The following is a 20,584-nucleotide window of genomic DNA, read 5'->3' as shown; positions in this document are numbered from 1 at the left end:
CCGCGATTCAAAAAGGTTGGGCAGGGCTGCTCTATGCCCAGGGAAGTCAAGGAAAGTTCCATTATGAAAAGACCCTGAACCGACCGGGAATCGAACCCAGACACCTTCAGCATGGCTTTGCTTTGTAACCGCGGACTCTATCCACTCGACTAAGGAAGGTCCCCAAACGCGTGCCCATAGAAGACGTAAATGGCCTTGGAACGCGATTTTGGCTCCCTTAACACCTCTATGGACACTCTTACGTTTCCCATTAAACATATAAGGTGGCATTTAAATATAATAAGATGGAAAACTTTAGAGGAAAATTTAATATAATAAGATGGTGGATGTAAAGGGGTTACACAAAAGCGTATAATAAACCCAAAGCCACTGTATTAGCTATAGGATAAAGCGTGACGTAGGTTGGCAAAATCTTTGGAAAATGTGGGATGTAGTTTTGGAATGCTCCATAATCATACTTATGGCATGTACTTAGCTTTGCGGTCGATTCCGTCTTCAGGTCTTTTCTGCCTTTCGTTACTTTCCGCTTTTCGGTGCGTTATGCTTTCCGGATTTCTCTGCCTTTCGGTATTTTCTGCCTTCCGGTGCTTTCCGCCTTTCGGTACTTTCTGCCCTTTAGGTTTCCTGCCTTGTGGTGTTTTCTGTCTTTCGATTGATTCTACCTTCTGGTAATCTTGCCTTATAGTCTCTTCCGCCTTATGGAATTCTGCCTTCTGATAATTCCGCCTTGTGGTTTTCGGTCTTTTCGGCACTCCGTAGATCTAATAGAGTTACTCATGGATCGCATATTTCTTCTACATGGAGCTTATCGTTCACTGACGCAAGTTAATCAGACTGTAGTTGCAGAACTTGCATTGCATTCGCAATTCAGAGCCTAGGAAACAATTCAACAATATGTGAGTGAACCAAAACAATAGATTTGACAGATTTGAAACTCAGTAGCATCTCATCTTCTGACTTCATCCCTGTGAATCTGTTATACCGCGTGGAGTTCCTATCTATAATAGCCTCTTCCAGCTGAATAAACTGTTATTCAGCTACCAATGTTACCTGGGGAGCTATGTTCCTATCGCTGACATGATCTAGATCTGTATCTCTGGCGTTTTGTTGCTAAATAAGAATCAGCTTAATTTGCCCAGAGGTTTTGAATTTCATATACTTCGACGTATTATAAAGTCTGGTTACTGGCAACATTCTTTTCATTTGTCACCTTCTGGCACTCCTCATCAAATCAACACTTCCTGGGTCTTCTTTGGTCACCTCTCGCGCTGCTCATAACTCTGCAAATGACCCCTACATATTGTTGAGGTTTTCATTTGTGTTGATTTCCCTTATCCGCTCATTAAGCTTCCAGTTGTAATATCTGTAAGCACAGGATATAGGTAGTAACGCTACGGTTGCTGTGCTCATGTGTTCGCCACAATAGAGAATCGTTCTTGAATTTTACTGAAGAAAAGCAATGAACTCTGATTGTTTGTAGATTCGCTATGGGAACATCGAATTGAACTGCAAAAGTAGTTCATCCAATAATTTATGTATGAGTTTCTAAAGAATTCAATTGAGCGATTCCTATAATTTGTGGAGTAAGTTTTGAACTATCTCCTCAAGTAATATATTTAAAAAAAGGTTAAACTGGAGACGATCTCGTAAAGAAGTTACTTGGAAACATTTGCAGGAATTTTTGGAAAATCGTGTGCTCTCAATTTTTCCTAATGGTGTGCGGAAATTGCTTTTAGAGCTATCAACCAAAAGTTCTTTCGGTTTCTGGAGGATTCTGCTTGAAATCCTAGAGGCGAAATCTGTACTGAATTCTGGGTGAAGTTATAATTTATAACATTAACTCGACATTTGGGGGGCCCTTTCCCAATTTAAATCAACTTTGCTTGTGGTTATACAGCAATGCTAGCTTTATATACACTGTACTTATGCGTTAATTGCAGCCAGGCATTGCAGATTTCGTTCTCATTTGATTTAGAAGCACAATTCCGAACATCCGATGCCAATAGTGTCTTCCAGGTTGAGAGCTCTCATAATGTGCTGCAAACCATGATTGTTACAGAGAGCGATAAGTGAGAGATTCTATAAATTTTCTCAGGATTCAATCACTGATTGCAGCATGGTTACTTGGCACGTTTTTTTTTTACAAGGGGGAAATCTGCAAACAGATCCCCTGTGAAGGTAACTCAGGGAATGCGGGGATGACGCACCAACGACGACCCGCTAAAACCAACCTATGCACTGTGCTTGAGCAATTCTTCTAGAATTGCTCAAGTGGTGAACAGTGCATCGACATTACCCTTGGCCTCAGACCCTTATCTCCCCGGAACCATCTTACGGTATTTCTTCGGGGAGGGAAACGTGTAGCAGAAGTAGCCTAGGCAAACTGCTTCTCCTAGCCGACTTAAACAATGTTACAAGGGACCAGCCTCGGCAGGGCTAATCCTATGCAGCCAACTCTTGGTTGGCGCGCCATAGGCGCTGCAATTCTCACATAATGTGAGTGACAGCCGTAGTTACTGCATTCCAGCACTCGGTATCCGCACACATTGTCTCTATTATATTGTCGGGGGACGTGTCCCCTTTGCATGTAGTGAGCATGCGACCTCTTACAACAATGAAACGGAGGCAATCGAAAACGACATGCTCCGCTGTTTCCTCCACACCAGCACAATTGGGGCACGCAGGAGATTCTGAGTGCCCGAACCTATGCAGGTACTGTCTAAAGCAACCATGTCCTGACAGAAACTGCGTCAGGTGGAAGTTCACTTCCCCATGGTTTCTACTATACCAATCTGACACATTTGGTATTAGCCGATGGGTCCATCTACCCTTAGTGTAGTTATCCCATTTCTGCTGCCAGCTTCTGAGCGTTTCCTCTTTACACGTGTCGCGGACTCCTATGGTACCCCTTTGGTTGAAGCATTGAACATCTTTCTTGAGAAGAGCCCGGTGGACGTCATCCCGGCTATGATCCACACGGCTTCTTTAGATACCGTCCGGTATGCACTTGCTATTCTTAAGCACATTCGTGCTTATTCTGCGCGGCGTGTGAGTCGAGACGAGTCGCTCTCACCTCGAGTGACGTGAGACGACTAATGTTAATCAAATGGGAGCGATTGTCACCTCATTCGACTCGTCTCACCTCACACGCCGCGCAGAATAAGCACAATTATCCTGTACGTGCTTTCCAACCGCTTTAGGTTTCTGCTCTTTCTAAGCGCTTTTGACCAGATTGGTCCTCCATACCTTAGTATGGATAGCGACACGCTTGCCAGGAGCTTGCGTTTGCTAGCAATTAGAACAGAGCTGTTAGACATCATCCTCGAAAGCGCCGCTATAGCCGTGAATGCCTTTTACAGGCATATTCAACGCGGCTAGCGAAGTTGAGCTTGTCATCGATCATTACCCCAAGATGCCTAAGGGATCGCTTGGACTCTATAGTGCAATCACCTACCGAGATAAGCGCCCGTTGCTCGGACTTGTGGTTATTGACCACCACCACCTCAGTCTTGTGACGGGCCAGTCCTAGTTTCCTAGACTTCATCCATTTCTCAACTATGGAAATAGAGTGCGGCATGGTTACTTGGCATGTCGTGATGAACAAAAACTGAAGCTTATTTTACTAAGCAAAGTAGTTTGATTTAAAATATATTGCAGTTGAAACTATTTCTACCCCACATTTTCTAGAGCTTTTGAACCTCTTGTTGCATCGGCGAATTATTTGTGTTCTCCAACTCTAACACTTCTCTTTCGCTACATTGAAATTTCTTTGATTCGCTTCATAAAAGCCTTCAACCCTAATTCAGCCCTTCGGGTTTTAATTGTTACAATCTCTTGTTTTCTGATTTTCCAATCCAGTCATGAAATTATCCTTTCCTACGAAATCACGCTAACCAAGCTGTTATCGATTTGAGAATGTTGGTTAATTGTTGTCGTTTGACCGTTTATTTAAATTAAGGATTCTTGTATTATTAGATTTGCCTGCATGAGAAACAGTACCCTTCTGAAAACTTTTGCAACAATATTGCGTATAGCAATTACTGCCCCCCCCATGGAATGCATTGTATCCCCTACTCATCTAAACTTGCTGCCCATCTTATTTTCTCACCCCTATAATCGCCTGTCTACGTATTCTATCCCAAAAACCAAAAAAAAAAATGAAATTATATTTGTACTGAGATAAATAAAACCCCTGCCGTATATAAAATTTCCAGAATCTTAAAACCATTGCACTGCATGAGGGCGATATCCTTAACCTCAAACAACAGGTAAGTCGTATTTTATGCCTACAACATAATCATATTTCCCTCCGTCTATCTCTCTTTCTGCGCCCCATTTCTCTCGGCAATTTTACTCATTCCCTATTTGAAATTTTTGAACAAAGGTAACAGTTAAAAAGTACCCTTTTGTCCAACTACACTTTCTACCTTTTACTAACCCTTCAACCAAGATATATAAATGCTATCTGGCGAATCGAACGCACCAAAATTACCACCCTCAAATCGGAAATCAATCGCCTTTTCGCTTCTAAATATCTTACCAAGTCTAACCCGATCCTCTGCATAAACACGTGTGTTGTGTACGCATTTGAGCTGTTTTTGTATAACCATGTAATTCCCCAACCGAAGCGCGCGAATCACCTGTGTTTGTCCCCTGTTTTGCGAAACCACCTCCCGTGGCAATTGTTTGATGGTGTGTCGTCCAGTTGTAATATGTCCTTTACCACTTAATAACCTACACCTGCATTTGCCAAAAAATATAATATCGTTTTACACACCTACCACTAGTACACACAGTCAGTCGTTTAACGTAACACTTTCTATACACCTGGCACCGAACTGATAATCACTAATAGAACAGGAAGTTTCGTTTGAATTGTTCAAATTGTATGACACAGACACATTATACATAGGTACACTTAACGAGAGGACCACTGCACACGATGTTTGGTTGAGCTCCATACGGATCCCTTCGGGACATTTTTGTTAGATTTTGGATAGTGGGGTATCTCTTGGTTTTTTCTTGTTAATCAAACTTTGAGTCGATATCAAAAATTCTGGTACTGTTAAACCCTTGAACACTTAATCTAATAAGTTATTCAAAAGTCTCTGCCCTAAAAATGTTGCCAATCTTTTTGATATCGTGCCTTCGATGAATTCAAACAATTTGGCGCATTCTGATAACCGCTTTCCCATCCCCCGAACTCTTCGAAATCCCAGCTCATCAAGTACCAGCAAAACTGTAACGAGGCGGAGTTGTTGGCCGAGCGAATGAAGCAAACGGAACGGGAGCTGGCCAACATCAAGAAGGAAGCGAACAACTATCAGAATATGCTACAGCAGAGCCAGGCCCAGTACGTCACGCTGGAGAAAAAGTACGGCCGCGTGAAGAAGATTCTGCGCGAGTTCCAGCACCGAGAGCGGGATATGGTGAGTGATACTTCAATTTATCACCGCACACAAACAGACGTAACACTGGCGAAATTGCCTTCGATCACACTTCACGCTTTTCTTCGTATTAGACGTTGCTCACTAGCCATCTACAGGCCTTGTTGCACAGAATCGTATTTGGATTTTAAAGGAAATTGTTCTAATTGTTACATTCTGTGTTAACACTTTCAGGACCATTTTCTTCATTTTACGTACCGATTTTTAATTTTTTGTTTGCTATAATAGCACCTATAAGTTCCCCTGTTTGTTAACCTAATGACTTTTCAACTTCATGTCAAATTATAATCTCTTCTGGGACCAGTGAATCGACCACGAATTCCATAGGATTTAAAATATAGTTCTCAACTGTTTAGATCAAACTAAGTTTAGAGGTTTTCCTGAAAACCTTGCTGTATCTAACAAAGAAACTCATCTATGATATATTTTTTCAGATCCAATTCCAAGAATACTATCTGCAGCATCTGCAGGAGAAAGACACTGAATACAACGCACTGGTCAAGAAACTTAAGGACCGGGTGATCCACCTGGAACAGGAACTGCAGGAAACCCAGCGGAAGGCCGGGTTCCCAGTGATACTGCCATACGATAGTACCAGCCTGAAGCTAACTCCTCAAATGAGTCGCAAGCAGCCACCAAAGCCGGTATTCCAGAAGCTGGAAACCGAACTGTCGGACACGGAATTCTCCGACCTTTCCCCCGATGGCGAAGGTGAAGACGGCAAAACGGCCACCGTCGAGCGGAAACTACCCACCCAGAAAGACGACGAACTGGACACGGCCATTCCTCAGCATGAGCTGTTGGACAACTCGCTGAACAAAGGTAAAAGTGATCTGGTAGCACGTGGCGGTCTATCCAAACGGAGTCTTCCCGGAAAGAAGAGTCACAGCAATAGCGGTTCCGATTGCGCCTTGGACGAAAGCGAGGAGGAAATCACCGACTCCACATCGATATCGCACGAGTATACCGGCCTCTACAGCACCCCGCAGATCATCAACAGGCAGCTGAACAACGTCAAAAATGGTCAGGAGAATTCTGGTCTTCCGGTGTACGCTCAGGTCAACAAGGACCGCAGCGAAAACCATCACAACGCTGGGCAAACTCAGCACACAACCATTCCGAACATCTACCGGAATCCACCGTCGGACAACAACAAACTCAATTCCAGTTATGGGTCCGATCTCAATGCTTCCTCCTACGACAGCGATCTGGGATCATCCACAGACAAACTCAAGGATAGCGGCGTGTCCAGTGACAGTTGGATGTACCCCTCGCGGAGGCCCAAAGGACTGAAAGGCATCACGCCGCCAATGCTTGCAGAACAGCTCAAGGAACGACTAGCCGAAAGACGAACCGGGGATGACGGTTCTTCGCGAGACTCTAGCGACGACTACTCCGAAATCAACCAGCGACACATCAGCCCTGCCGCATCCCTATCTCAGAACCTTCTGTTCGAAATCAAAAAAGCAGTCAACGAAGCGCAACCGAAAGGTAAGACCATAGTAACAATCATCTGCGTGTTGTGTACCTTCAGTGTGAATTTTCGTACGCTTCGATCAAAATTTTGCAACCAACCAGTTTCCGGCAATAAGTGTGATGCATATAATATTGATTTTTGTCGCTATTGTACCAACGGATGTGTCCAAGCGCGCATCCACCGTAGAGGAACCAAAAGATAATCGTAGTTCTTTTGGCGTTTTTCTTTCTTTCTATTTCACTTTCTCCACTCTTTCGGAATGCGGACGTGCAGTGAAAAACATTCTTCCACAAAATCTATCTCCTCCAGGAAGTAGCAGCCCGTGGCAACAGCAGCAGTCGTCGTCGCCGCAAGTCGGCCAATCGGCGGGAACCGGATCGCAGGGACCTCCATCGCCGTCGAGTGTGTCCAGTGGGTCAACGTCACCGGGGGCGTATTCGCCGAGCCGGACACTGGACCTGTCGGGGTCGACGTCCAGCTTCTCGAGCGATCGTATCCGGGATGCGCACCAGTGGAAGAATGGTCCTGTTGAGCAGTGGTCTACCGATCAGGTGAGTTATTTCTTGTTCTACTGAGCAACATATTAGGTTTTCCTAAAACTAAAAGCAAAGGCGTGTCCACGGTCACAGTCATAGGTACGTGGTTTCTTTCCAAAATCGTTGAAAAACTACTTTCAAAGATTCTTGTCTTCTTCTCGTTCTTGGCATTAACGTCCTCACTGGGACGGACCCTGCTTCTCAGCTTAGTGTTCTTATGAGCACTTCCACAGTTATTAACTGAGAGCTTTTTTGCCAAAGTTACCGTTTTCGCATTCGTATACCGAGTCTATGCCCAGGAAAGTCAAGGAAACTTCCATTACGAAAAGATTCTGGACCGACCGGGAATCAAACCCAGCCACCTTCAGCTTGGCTTTGCTTTGTAGCCACGGACTCTAACAACTTGGCTACCGAAGGCTCCTGATCTGACAATCTTGTCTATGGATTTATGATTAACTCGATAACAATGTTTCTCCAAAGTATGTTCGTTTTAACTCCAGAAGACTGAAAAATCCACAACTTTGTTTACATTTGCCTATTTTTACATGACTAGCTCTTGTGCGGCGTTTCTAGTAAGATATGTTCTTGAATTTTCAACTACTTTCAACATCTTTAACAAATTCCTTATGACATCCTTGGTAGATATTAAGCTATCAGTACATGCTTTTCCAAATGTGCAAATATTTGACTAAGCATAAATCAACAGAAAAACATCGGTTTCAACTCTGACAAAATCTTTGCAATATCAAATATTTGTTTGGCTCTGTAGTAATACAAGCCAAATATTTGCCATGGTGTGCTGGTAGCTTAAGTTGCGATTTTTTAAACTGGCAAAATCTTGGAGAACTCCTACTGAACAAATCCCCTAATTTTCTGTGGAAATGTCTGGCTGATCCACTAACAAATCTCGCCCGGAATTCACCTTACTTATTTCATTTCAAAACCACTATGGACGATTACAGAAATATACCAATAGTTTTGAGAGAATTTCTAAAATCTGCCGGGGCTCCAGTGAACAGTCATGCTAGGAATTCTCCTAAGGACCTTACCAGGATATCGGAAAACTTGATTTTTAGAATCACCTGTCAAATTTCCAGAAACGACAGAGAAATTCTTGAATGTGAGCAAAATATTTTTTGTATTAACTTTTTGAATTTCTAAAAAACTAAATCAGACGGAAATCGTGATATTTTTTGGTTAAATATCTTGATATGGAAACGGATTGTATTTAACACTTTTGATTCACTTCTTTTGACGATAATCTGGAAATATTTCTGAAATAATCGCTATGGAGTTTATGAAACAACGTATAGACAATTTGTGTAATCATTACATAAATTTCCAAAGAAAAATCTGGTATCATAAACTTATAGGAATTACTCTAAAATTACGGTTATTGTTGCAGAGAATCCGGGTATTGATCGTAAACCCATAGAGTTCTACGTGACTTCCCCACCGATTCTTCAGGAATTGGGTCCTAAAATTTGTAATGAATTCTTTTTTTATTTCATAATACAAAAGTGTTGTGAAACCATTTGTAGTAAGCCATGATTTATGTGACGTTAGACTTAGAAAAATAAATTTCCTTATTCTTGTTCCAACCTTTACACGAGCAAGTCGTTTATTTCTGCGCTACTCCCAATAGGTTATGGGCCGTTCGCATTATTAATTCGAAGCAGAAGTTGTGAAACGTTTTCCCAATCAAGAATCCAAGATGACCTCGAATACCGCCAGATCCTCAAGCGCTGCTGGTAGTAGCATAGTCTCTTCAAGCCTTCCTGCAATCGATCGTTTGATTGGAAGAGAGAATTGGGCGACCTGGAAGTTCGCTATGCAAACATTCCTGGAACTCGAAGATCTCTGGTGCGCTGTGAAGCCGAAGAAGAAGGAAGACGGAACCTACGAAGCCGTGGATGCAGCCAAGGATTGCAAAGCAAGATCGAAGATCATCCTGTCTCTTGAACCTACGAATTATATCCACGTTCAAAAGGAGAAGACGGCGCGTACAGTTTGGTCGAAGCTGGAGGAAGCCTTCGAGGACTCGGGTCTAACCAGGCGAGTCGGGCTACTCCATAAATTAATCAAGACTGATCTCCTGTCGTGCGGATCCATGGGGGAATTCGTTAACCAAATTATATCGACTGCTCATCAACTCAACGGGATTGGATTTGCCATTTCCGAAGAGTGGATCGGAACGTTGCTGTTGGCTGGCTTGCCCGATGAGTATCGTCCGATGATAATGGCCTTGGAGAACTCGGGCATAGCCATCACCGGAGACAACATAAAAACCAAGCTACTTCAAGAGATGAATACGTTCTCAAGCGAGGCGGCGTTTGCTGCTAAGAAGCGATATGGAAATCCGGGTAAGAATGTGAAGAAATCGGATCCTCCCAAAGGTCAGAAGTGCCGGAAGTGTTCCAAGTACGGCCATATAGCAAAGGACTGTCGAAGCTCCAAGAAGGAGAATGCGTTCTGTGCGGTGCTGTCTACATTCAGTCCGATGGAAGATGAAGATTGGTACTTCGATTCGGGGGCGAGTGTCCATATGACTCGTAACAGCCATCTTCTGAAGAACGTGAAACCTTCAAGTGGCACTGTGGTGGCAGCTAACGGTGGTAATATGAAGATTACTGCGACTGGATCGTTTACGCTGAAGCCATCCTGCAACGAAGACGAGATTCCTGTTCACGACGTGCAGTATTTGCCAGACCTATCTGCGAATCTTCTGTCGGTCAACCAGATCGTGAAGAAGGGCCACACCGTTATCTTCAACAATAAAGGATGTAAGGTGCTCGACCGGGACGGCGATGTGATCGCTACTGGAAGCCATCGAAACGATTTGTTCAAGCTTGATGAACGGAAGCAAGGTAAGCAAAGTGCTCTGGTTTGTTCTTCGGCAGGAAGTCTGGAAGTTTGGCATCGACGGATGGGTCACCTCAACATCAACGGCGTGCGCAGCCTAGCCAACGGACTAGTGACTGGTGTCAATATCGTTGGAGGAAGCATGACGGACTGCAAGGTGTGTCCGATGGGTAAACACAGTCGACATCCGTTTAGCAAGCATGGATCCCGTGCTGATGGTATACTCGATCTGGTGCATTCGGACATCTGTGGACCGATGGAGGTGAAGTCGCTTGGAGGAAGCCGCTATTTCATCGTGTTCGTCGACGACAAGTCACGCAGGATGTGGACGTATTTCTTGAAATCGAAGTCGGAAACTGAGGTCGTTCAAACTTTCAAGGATTTCCACGCTATGGTGGAACGACAATCTGGACAAAAGCTGAAAATGCTCAGATCAGACAACGGTAAAGAATACGTCAACGCTGGATTCAAGAAGCACTTGAAGCAACATGGAATTGTTCACCAGACGACGAATGCTTATACCCCGGAACAAAACGGCATGGCAGAGCGTGCCAACAGATCAATCGTGGAGCGTGCTAGGTCCATGCTGCATATGGCGAAACTTTCGAAGCAATTTTGGGCGGAAGCTGTGGCAACCGCTGTATATTTGCTGAATCGTTCCCCGATCAAAGGTCATGATGTCACCCCGGAAGAAGCTTGGACCGGTAAGAAGCCTGACTTGGGTCACGTTCGGATCTTCGGAACATGTGCGATGGTCTTCGTTCCGAAACAGAAGCGCAAGAAGTGGGACGCCAAATCTGAGGAGTGCGTCCTGACCGGCTTCGACGAAGAAACAAAAGGGTATCGATTGTACAACCTTCAGTCCAAGAAGATTATCATCAGTCGTGAAGTTAAATTCATCAACGAAGGTGAAGCTGTTCCTGTCCGAGAAGCGTCTCCTCCGAAGAAGATCATTCTCCTAGAGCAAGAAGAGGTCGTATCCCTATCACCATGCGAAGATGACCAGAATGAAGCTCACTCAAGTGACGATGAAGACGACGAATTCTTCACTGATGTCAACAATGAAACTTCCGATGACCCAGATGGCATTACCGATGGCGACGATGAAACATCCGATGGTAATGAAAATAGCCTGCAAGAAATCTATGATGTCAATGATACTGTGATCACCGTGACTCCTGTGCTCCCACCGCGACAAATCTCATATCCACCTAGGTCACAGGTGTCGAGGCGCAGTGGTCGGGAGCACAAGTTGCCAGGCAAGTATGACGATTTTGTAGTAAAGACAAAAGGTCTTCCCAGTTCCCTTCCTTCTCAGCAACACACCGTCAGCCAGAGCGAAATTGAAACCACCACGGGGCCCAAGAGTCAGGGTCAGTCTAACGATGCCGCGATTACTCGAAGCGAGGCCTGCAGTTCACGTACGGGACCCGAGAGCCAGGGTCAGTTCGGCGGGATCGCAACATCCAAATCCGAGGCCAGGAGTTCAGCTGCAGTGGAAGATCCGTACACTCACCAGGATGCACTGTCGCGTAACGACTCCGAACGCTGGAAAATAGCGATGCGAGAAGAGTACCAGGCACTGATGGACAACAACACATGGACGCTGACGAACCTCCCCGAAGGAAGAAAGGCGATCAAATGCAAGTGGGTGTTCAAGACAAAGCACGACGCTGCTGGAAACATCGACCGCTACAAGGCGCGGCTAGTCATCAAGGGCTACTCTCAGCGAAAGGGGGTGGACTACGACGAGACCTACTCGCCAGTGGTTCGTCACAGTTCGCTTCGGTACTTGTTCGCGCTTGCTGCCAAACACAATCTCTACGTCGACCAGATGGACGCCGTCACCGCTTTTCTCCAAGGTGACCTGGAAGAGGAGATATATATGGAGCAACCCCCGTGCTTCGAACAACCTGGCGAGGGACCAAAGGTGTGCCATTTGAACAAAGCTCTGTATGGGCTGAAACAGTCAAGTCGCGTATGGAACGCAAAACTGGATGCAGCACTCAAGAAGTTGGGTATGAAGCAATCGAAGTACGATCCGTGCTTGTACTACAAGATCAACAACGGAAAGATTCTGTTTATCGCAATCTACGTGGACGATCTGATGCTGTTTTCGAACGATGAAGACTGGAAGAACGAAATCAAGGCAAAGCTGAGCTGCATGTTTCACATGAAGGACCTCGGACCAGCAAAAAGTTGCTTGGGGATCCGAATCACACGCACGGAGGATGGCATAGCTCTCGATCAAGAAGGATATGTCGAATCAGTCTTAGCCCGGTTCAAGATGCAAGATTCGAAGGCCACTCTGACACCGATGAATGCAGCCATCAAGCTGACCAAGGATATGTCACCGCAAACCAAGGAAGAAGTCGAGCAAATGGCAACGGTACCATATCAAGAAGCTGTTGGGTGCCTGATGTACCTTGCCCAATGCACTAGACCAGATATCTTGTTTGCCGTCAACCAATTGAGCAGATTCAACACCAACCCCGGACCGAGTCACTGGCAGGCCGTCAAACATCTGATGCGGTACCTCAGAGGGACGTCGGCAATGAAGCTTCAGTACTCCAGAGCCGGAAACGAGGAGATCACGGGATATTCTGATGCTGATTGGGCCGCTGACGCAGATGACCGGAAATCAACGAGTGGGTACATGTTCCTACTACAAGGAGGAGCGGTATCCTGGAGCTGCAAGAGGCAATCAACCGTGGCGTTGTCTACCTGCGAAGCAGAGTACATGGCGTTGTCCGCAGCAGTACAAGAGGCTTCGTGGTGGCAAGGACTGCTATCACAGTTCGGAAGGAAACAACCGATCGATTTGTACTGCGATAATCAAAGCACTATCTGTATTGCTAAGAATGGCGGATATACACCAAGAACGAAGCATATAGATATACGACATCACTATATTCGAGACGCTTTGGATCGGAAGATAGTGAACATCACGTACGTTAGCACAGACGACCAAATAGCTGACGGGCTCACGAAACCACTACAACGTATTAAGCTGGAGCGGAATCGACGAGCCATGGGAATCACACAATAATTGGCTTAAGGAGGAGTGTTGTGAAACCATTTGTAGTAAGCCATGATTTATGTGACGTTAGACTTAGAAAAATAAATTTCCTTATTCTTGTTCCAACCTTTACACGAGCAAGTCGTTTATTTCTGCGCTACTCCCAATAAAAAGAGCATGTTCTTGCAACTACTAAAGCATTTTTTCCCAACTCAAATAACGGCTATAACATGTTTAAACTTAAATTTAAAAAAAAACTGATTCCAATTATGAACCTTGACACTTTTGATCACGTTCGACGTTCGCGTTGTCGACAAAAATGCCACAGGGCTTTTAGTTTTAATACTGGGCCTGTTTCTATGTGACATTTCATAAGGGACACGCAAAACAAAATATACCCAAAATTTGAGTTTAAACCAAGGGGTGACAAAATCTCAAAAAAAAAAAAATGTTTTTTTAAAGTAAAACCAACGAAAATCATTTAAAAATTACGCAAACTTGAGCGCGTGGTACTAAAATTGAAACAGGGCTTTATGACCCTACACGCAAACAAATTTTGTTGTTTAATCTACCGAATCCATGGTAGAATTAAGAACTGCACCAACGATTTTCAACCAACTACAAAAATCTGTTAAATTTACTATAATCTGGTGAAAATCACTGAGCAGTGCAGCAAATTTGACTATGTCCATAGTAGCATCCACTACAAAGCATTGTATTTCGATCCGTGACACCCACCGTACAACACAGTGCGGTCAAAAGTATAAGGTACTGTGGGGCAAGTGGGTAATGGAATTCGCATAGTTGAGATTCTTCCAATTATAGAGACTTTAAATTGAAACAAATGAGGTTGTGTATAATTTTTAGCTTGACTCCCACCATAAATAAGCAGCATTCTGAAATTGATTTTTATGAAAAATTGAAGAAAAAAAATACAGAAAAAGTTTTTGAAAAATGTCTCCTTACTTTTCACTTGCCCCAAAAGTGGGGCAAGTGAAAAGTTTACCGTTTTGAACAATAAATTCAAAAACTAAAAGTTATATTCACGATTTCTATTAGCTTTAACACTTGTTAAGGCTTCCCAATGAACAATAACATAAGTTACATGTAAACAAAGAAAATGTTATTCTTTTCACTTCAATTTTCTCCTGTTTAGTTATGTTATTTGAAATGATTCGACAACATTATAACTGCAACGTTTCCAATGTTAGTTCTTACATTATAGGACAGCAATTGCATTTCTGCTCTATAGAATTTCCACCGCTCGTTATTTGTTTTTGAGAAAGTCGGATATGACGTAAGATAACTCTTCGGGAGAAATCAAATGGAATCCTTCAATAACGTATTTAGGATCTTTCTTATGTGGATAGACCTATACCCCATTTATATGTTTTGAACTAGCTTTACATAGACATTCCACGAGATTTCCGTGTGTTCTCTAATATTGCAACTTTTCAGTCAACGTCTTCCTTTTAATTGGCTGCCCGAAGTAGACATATTGATATTGTAATGTTTGGCAACATCTTTTAGAGAATTTCCATGATTTCTAATAGCTTTTAACGCTTGAGTATAGTGCTTCTTGAATTATCAGCACATTATGTTTTATATGATAATTGCGAACCATGTTTACTTATGGCGACTTAAAGAGATAACACAAATTCAATCTCTGATGATAAACTTTTCACTTGCCCCACCTGATAAGAAAATTGACGGTGTTTAGATTGAATTATTTTTAGGTCTACGTCGAATTAATTCTAGAACTTTGTTTATTGCAGTTTGAAACTGTCACAGAGGACAACTAAAAAGTGGTACAGGAAATTATTTTCCGCAACTTTTTTCCACTGAAAATATTAAAATAAGATTGTACGCCGCCAACTTGTTACGGAGTAACAGTTGACAGGTTAACAAATTTTCACTCTATTATGCAATAATGGCTGAAAAATTTCAGAAATCTTTTACCTATCGTAATGTTCTCAATGGCCTCAATGGTTTACGCATGAGTTTAAAACGTCGATTCACATATTCAGTAAAATATATCAATTGTTTTCACTTACCCCATTTACCCACTTGCCCCGCGGTACCTTGATGCTAAACTTCTCAAATCAAGAATGTTTGTAGTCAAAAATACTACAACTCTGGTTAAATCAACAGATGAAATTTTTATGAGTAGTGATGTTGACTATGTTTTGGTAGAGTTAACAGATTAATGTAGTCGGTTGAAAATCGTTGGTGCAGTTCTTAATTTTACCATGGATTCAGTAGTTTCTACAACAAAATTCATTTCAGTGTATTGCTTCACAGAATCCTCGAAGAAGAACTTCAAGAATTATTCCAGTGAATCCGCTAGAGATTCCTTCAGAAATACATTCAGGGATTCCTGTAAGGATCCTTCCGAGAATTCCTCCAATAATGCTATCAGAGATTGGACCTTACCTTTTTCCAACGATTTCTCGAAGGATGTTCGAAAGCAATTCCTCCTAAATTTTCTCTAGCAAATCTCTCATTAGTCTAACGCTGTTAGAATGCCTCCAGCAATTTTCACGGCGATTGTTTTAAAATTTCCACCAGGGTTTCTTCCACGGATTCCTCCACATTTTTCCAGTAATTCTTCCAGCGATTCCTCCAGCTTTTACTCCAGAAGATCATCCAACTAACAGGAATTCTTTCAGGGAAATAAACGAAGACAGAATTTTTTTCGGGGGTTCCTATGTTGATTATTTTAGTATGTTTTCCAGCCATTTTCATAGAAATTTTCAAAACTTTTCATGGAAATTGCTCGAGAAATTCATTTTATGGTTTTCTAAGGATTTACTGAAAAATTCGTCCAGAGTTTCTTCATGATGTTGCTCTGGGAGTTTTCTCTGGATATTTAACCATTGATTATTCCAGTTGCCTATTCCAAAGATTTCTCAAATAATTCCTCAAGTAAATTATCGAAGAATACCGTAAAATCGGGTGTAATTGATCAGAAGGGTGAAATTGATCATCGTATCACACGATTTTATTTATTCGTAATGGAGCACAAATATAAATGAAAGCTTTCAATGAAAGGATTCAGGGAGCTCAAATTTATCATATAGAGTTGTTTCGAAAACAAACAATAATGGCATTGACAAGTAATCAATTTCATCCCGAAATGAGATCCCCTGATTTTTTATTTTAGACATATTGTTAACACTACGGTAGTTCAGAAACTCCTCCAAAAAAATCTGCAGGATTTTACCCAAAATACCATGTGGTGATATTTCCAATCATTACGTTAGCAGTTTATCCAGAGACATCTCCAAGATCTAATTAAGGGTCCAGACGACTCAGACCGTTTGACCAACATTAACTCCGCCCCAGATTGGTGCTGATGTTGACGTTATGTTGGACCGTGAGTGATGCTGCTTGACGGTTGAAGAATCGGTCGGCTAAAATCACACAAGTTTCATTTAGCTCAAACTACAGGTCTGTAAGGATGTTGCACGAACACCGAAGTCAGCATGTCGCCTCACAAACTGTCGATGCAGATGGGTGGCAAGTCAAAATGCATGAATTTATGCAGCGTTGACGCAATGGTGGTTCAACAAATGTGCACTCTCAAGTTATTTCTATATGTTCCACTAACGTTTTCTCACAATCTTCATCCGATTTCTTTATCAAATTCACCATAGATTTTTTTTGAAAACTTTGTCAAGGATTCCTTCAGAATTATTGTTAGATAATCCACCAGAGTTTATACATGTGATTCCAACAACAAGGAATTCTTGCAGGGATTGTATCAGAAATTCCTGCAGGGATTCCATCAGCAATTTTATAAGGAATTCCTTCAGGTAATGCTCCTGGAGTTTCTTTGGGAATTCTACCAACATTCCTTCATGGATTTATTCGGTTATTCTTTCCTTAATTCCACCAACTGTTCCTTCTGAAATTTATTAAATATTTTGTCCACTGATTTAACTACAAATTCTGTAACGATTTCTTTTGGAATTCCTTCTGAAATTTTACCTGAATTCTTCATGGTATTCCATCAGGAAATCCTCAAGCGATTCTATCAGGAGTTCCTCTAGAGATTCCTTTAAAAAAAAAATCCAGGGATGCCATCGAGAGAACTTCAAAAGTTTCCATTAAAAGTTCTTGTATTCCACCACGAACTCCATCAACAGTTCTTCCAGAGATTTCATCAGTAGTTCCTCTAGGGCAGTATTGAGCATTTGAGAATTTATTTCTAAAAAAACTTCTTTCTCTATTAACACGGAGATGAGTTTTGTGCTCCTTCGGGACACTCTTGTAGATCAAGATCTTGATCAAAACAATCCTGAAAGTAATGTAACGAGTTTGTCCATTCCATCAGGAGTACTTCTTTCTCTCATGTATTCCATCAGGAGTTCTAAAAGGGCTTCCAGTCTGAAGACGGTGGCCGTGTCTTTTTTTTTATTCTTCCAGGGATTTCATCAGTAGTTACTAAAGGGATTCCATCAGAAGTTTCTAAAGGGATTCCATCAAGAGTTCTTCCAGAGATTTCACCAGAGATCCCACCAGGAATTTCTCAAGGAACTCCATCAAGATTCCTTTAAGGGATTTCAAAGGCAGTTCCTCCAGGGATTCCATTAGGAGTTCTCTCAGGAATTTTATTAGGAATTCCTCCAGCGATTTCAACAGGAGTTTCTATAGGAATTCCATCAGGAGTTCCTCCGGAGATTCCTTAAAAAGTTCCTTGATAGATTCTACCTGGAACTCCTCCAGGGATTACATCAGAAAATCTTCTAGGGATTACATCAGGAGTTCTTTTAGGGACTTCATCAGGAGTTCTTTCAGGGATTCCATTAGAAGTTCCTTTACAGGTTCCACCAGGAATTCCTCCGGGGATTCTACTAGGATTTCCTCTAGAGATTTCAACATGAGTTCTTCTAGGGATTTCATCAGGAGTTCCTATCAGAATGCTAGGTGGGAGCCTTGAAACAGTCCTGGTGAAATCCCTGGGTATTCCTGGTGATGAATTTCTTAAGGAATTTCTGAAGAAGTGTCTGGAAGAATACGTAATATAAATCCTTGAGTAGTTCTTAATGGAATTCTTGGAACTATTTCTTAGAGGAATTCATGAAACAAACTTTAAAGAAATCTCTCGGAAATTCTTAGATGCAATTATGCAGTCCACAGATGCAAGAATTACTGAACAAATCACTTGAGGATTTTTTTTTTGGATTGATCTTTGAAGGGAGCAGTGGAAAAAATTCTGAATAATTAGTAGAGGAGTCTTTGAAGGAATCTTATTACAAATTAAGATTTGTGTAAAGATGTGCTTCAGATGCGCAGTGTCGTGACGGCCTTACAGTTGAGGTCGAAATACGCGTATCTGTCAAAGGATACAAACTAGTAGAAATAAATGGTATATAGTATCAAATTCGGTTTTTCATGTACTTACTAATCCATTCTCTCAACAGGTGTGCCAGTGGTTGCTCGGCATCAGCATGGAGGCGTACATCCCGGCCTTCGTGAAGCTCCAGGTCGAGGGCGGAGCGCTGCTCTACCTCGAAAGGGCAGACTACCAGGCGCTGGGCATCGACGGCCAGGACCGGAAGCACCTCAAGCGTAACATCAAGGAGCTCCGGCGGCTAAACGAAAAGGAACGCAAACAGAAAGAAAAGGACCGTCGGGAGCGGGAAAAGCTGATTAAGAAGGCGGAGAAGAAGGCCGAGAAGGATCAGAAGAAGAAGAAGTAAATGCCAAATTGATGGGGGTAGTTGACGTACGGAAACTGTTTTTTATGTGCATTTATCTCATAAACACGTGTATTGAAGGTAGGGGGAATGGGACATTTACTAGAAATTCGTAGACCCGTGTGTAATGGGTAATTTTGTATAACAAAAACTCAGCAACAGGATATGACTATGCATGTAGCGCAAACAGACGATAATGTATAGTTAATTGAGTGACTTTTGTTTGATATTTCCTCGACCGTCTTATGTTTTGTTTATCGTTTATATTTTTAGTTTTACAACAAATTTGTTTGTTAGATAGCTTGTTTATATAATGGTAGTGATTGATAGCTGAAGTTAATTTATACGGATATCAACAAAATTAGTAGTACGTAGCATGAAACTCTGAAAATACACATTGAACACAATAATTAGTTGTTAGTCTGTTAGCGAACGGGGAAACCGCTGAGCGGTGGCTCAGCCGCTGCAGAGATTGTCCTTTATTTCCCGTATGCAGGGGATTAGTTGTGTACCATATAGTTCTTACGGCAATAGCAAAACATGCGATTAGAAGCATATGAAATTTCTTAATTTTCGTTCCTTCATATTTGGGGAAAAATGTAATAAGTGTAAAAACTTTCATTTTAGTTTATTTGTAAATCTAAATTATTTATTTCAAAAATTTCAACATATGCCCACACATACATACATACACACAAACTCACATACATACACACAAAACAATCAACATGTAGCAAACAAAAAGAAAGCCATTCGTCATTTTCGATAGTCTAGTAGTTTTACAAATGATCAGTAAAGTATTGCAAACCGACAAAGGTGGATAAACATACGATTCAAGAAACACCACAAGGCATTTGTATTAACGGAAACTGTTATTCGGAACTGTCGTAGTTGCTGTAGAATGCGAAAGAGAGTAATCAACAACTTACAAATCGATATCGCAGAACACAACACTCAGTTGATGCTATCATTTTTTTTTTCTAAGTAGATTCAGTAGCCAAGTACCTTAAAACTAAAATGCAACTATTATTCAGCATCCAGAACAGATATGCAGTGAATGATGTCGGAGACTACAGTCGGGTGAATCGGTGTAGTGAAAAGAGAAAATAAAAAGGTAAAAACTGTATGAGGCAGAGTGTAGCAATGTGTTTATTATTTATAAACTATTATACACTATTTAAATTAGAGAGGGCTAGGGTCACCCAGTCCACAGTCGAAAATACAACAAACCAAACTATTGGAGAGAATGTAGTGAGAAAAACTATGAGAATAAAAGAATGAAAATTAGATTTTTTTGCTCTTGATTATTATTTTAACTCGGTTTCACGTCCTTCCTTGTTTGTTAATTCATTTTAATCCACTTATTTTAGCCTAATGATTTAAATTTTTTAATACAATCAGTTTTCCAATCAATCGGTTAGTTATAAGTGATGTTTGCCAGTCGTGTCCGGTTTGAGAACTATTTTTTTTTTATTTTTTGAAAATTCGTGGTTCGATAATTGTGTGTTCTACAAAACAATAATCCAATTTACTTGGGATCC

General features: G+C 41.9%; 1 protein-coding gene across 13 annotated transcripts in view; it reads left to right on the top strand.

Moving 5' to 3' along the window:
- The window catches only part of LOC5574095, a 217,681-nt gene extending 197,349 nt beyond the window's left edge, over positions 1-20,332 (top strand). For 9 of the 13 annotated variants that reach the window (XM_021840421.1, XM_021840423.1, XM_021840422.1 and 6 more), the window contains 5 exons: positions 4,215-4,268; positions 5,220-5,429; positions 5,882-6,938; positions 7,198-7,475; positions 18,768-20,332. In XM_021840421.1, coding sequence (XP_021696113.1) covers positions 4,215-4,268; positions 5,220-5,429; positions 5,882-6,938; positions 7,198-7,475; positions 18,768-19,046 — 1,878 coding nt within the window. In that variant the 3' untranslated portion in view covers positions 19,047-20,332. The remainder of the gene's footprint in view (positions 1-4,214; positions 4,269-5,219; positions 5,430-5,881; positions 6,939-7,197; positions 7,476-18,767) is intronic. The other 4 variants (XM_021840429.1, XM_021840431.1, XM_021840432.1 and 1 more) reach the window with 2 other exon arrangements.
- Positions 20,333-20,584: the final 252 nt, after the last annotated feature.

The sequence above is a fragment of the Aedes aegypti genome, chromosome 2, assembly GCF_002204515.2.
Source record: "Aedes aegypti strain LVP_AGWG chromosome 2, AaegL5.0 Primary Assembly, whole genome shotgun sequence".
Lineage (NCBI taxonomy): Eukaryota > Metazoa > Arthropoda > Insecta > Diptera > Culicidae > Aedes > Aedes aegypti.
Note: the sequence above shows the minus strand (reverse complement) of the source record. Positions and strands in the feature narration are given on the sequence as shown.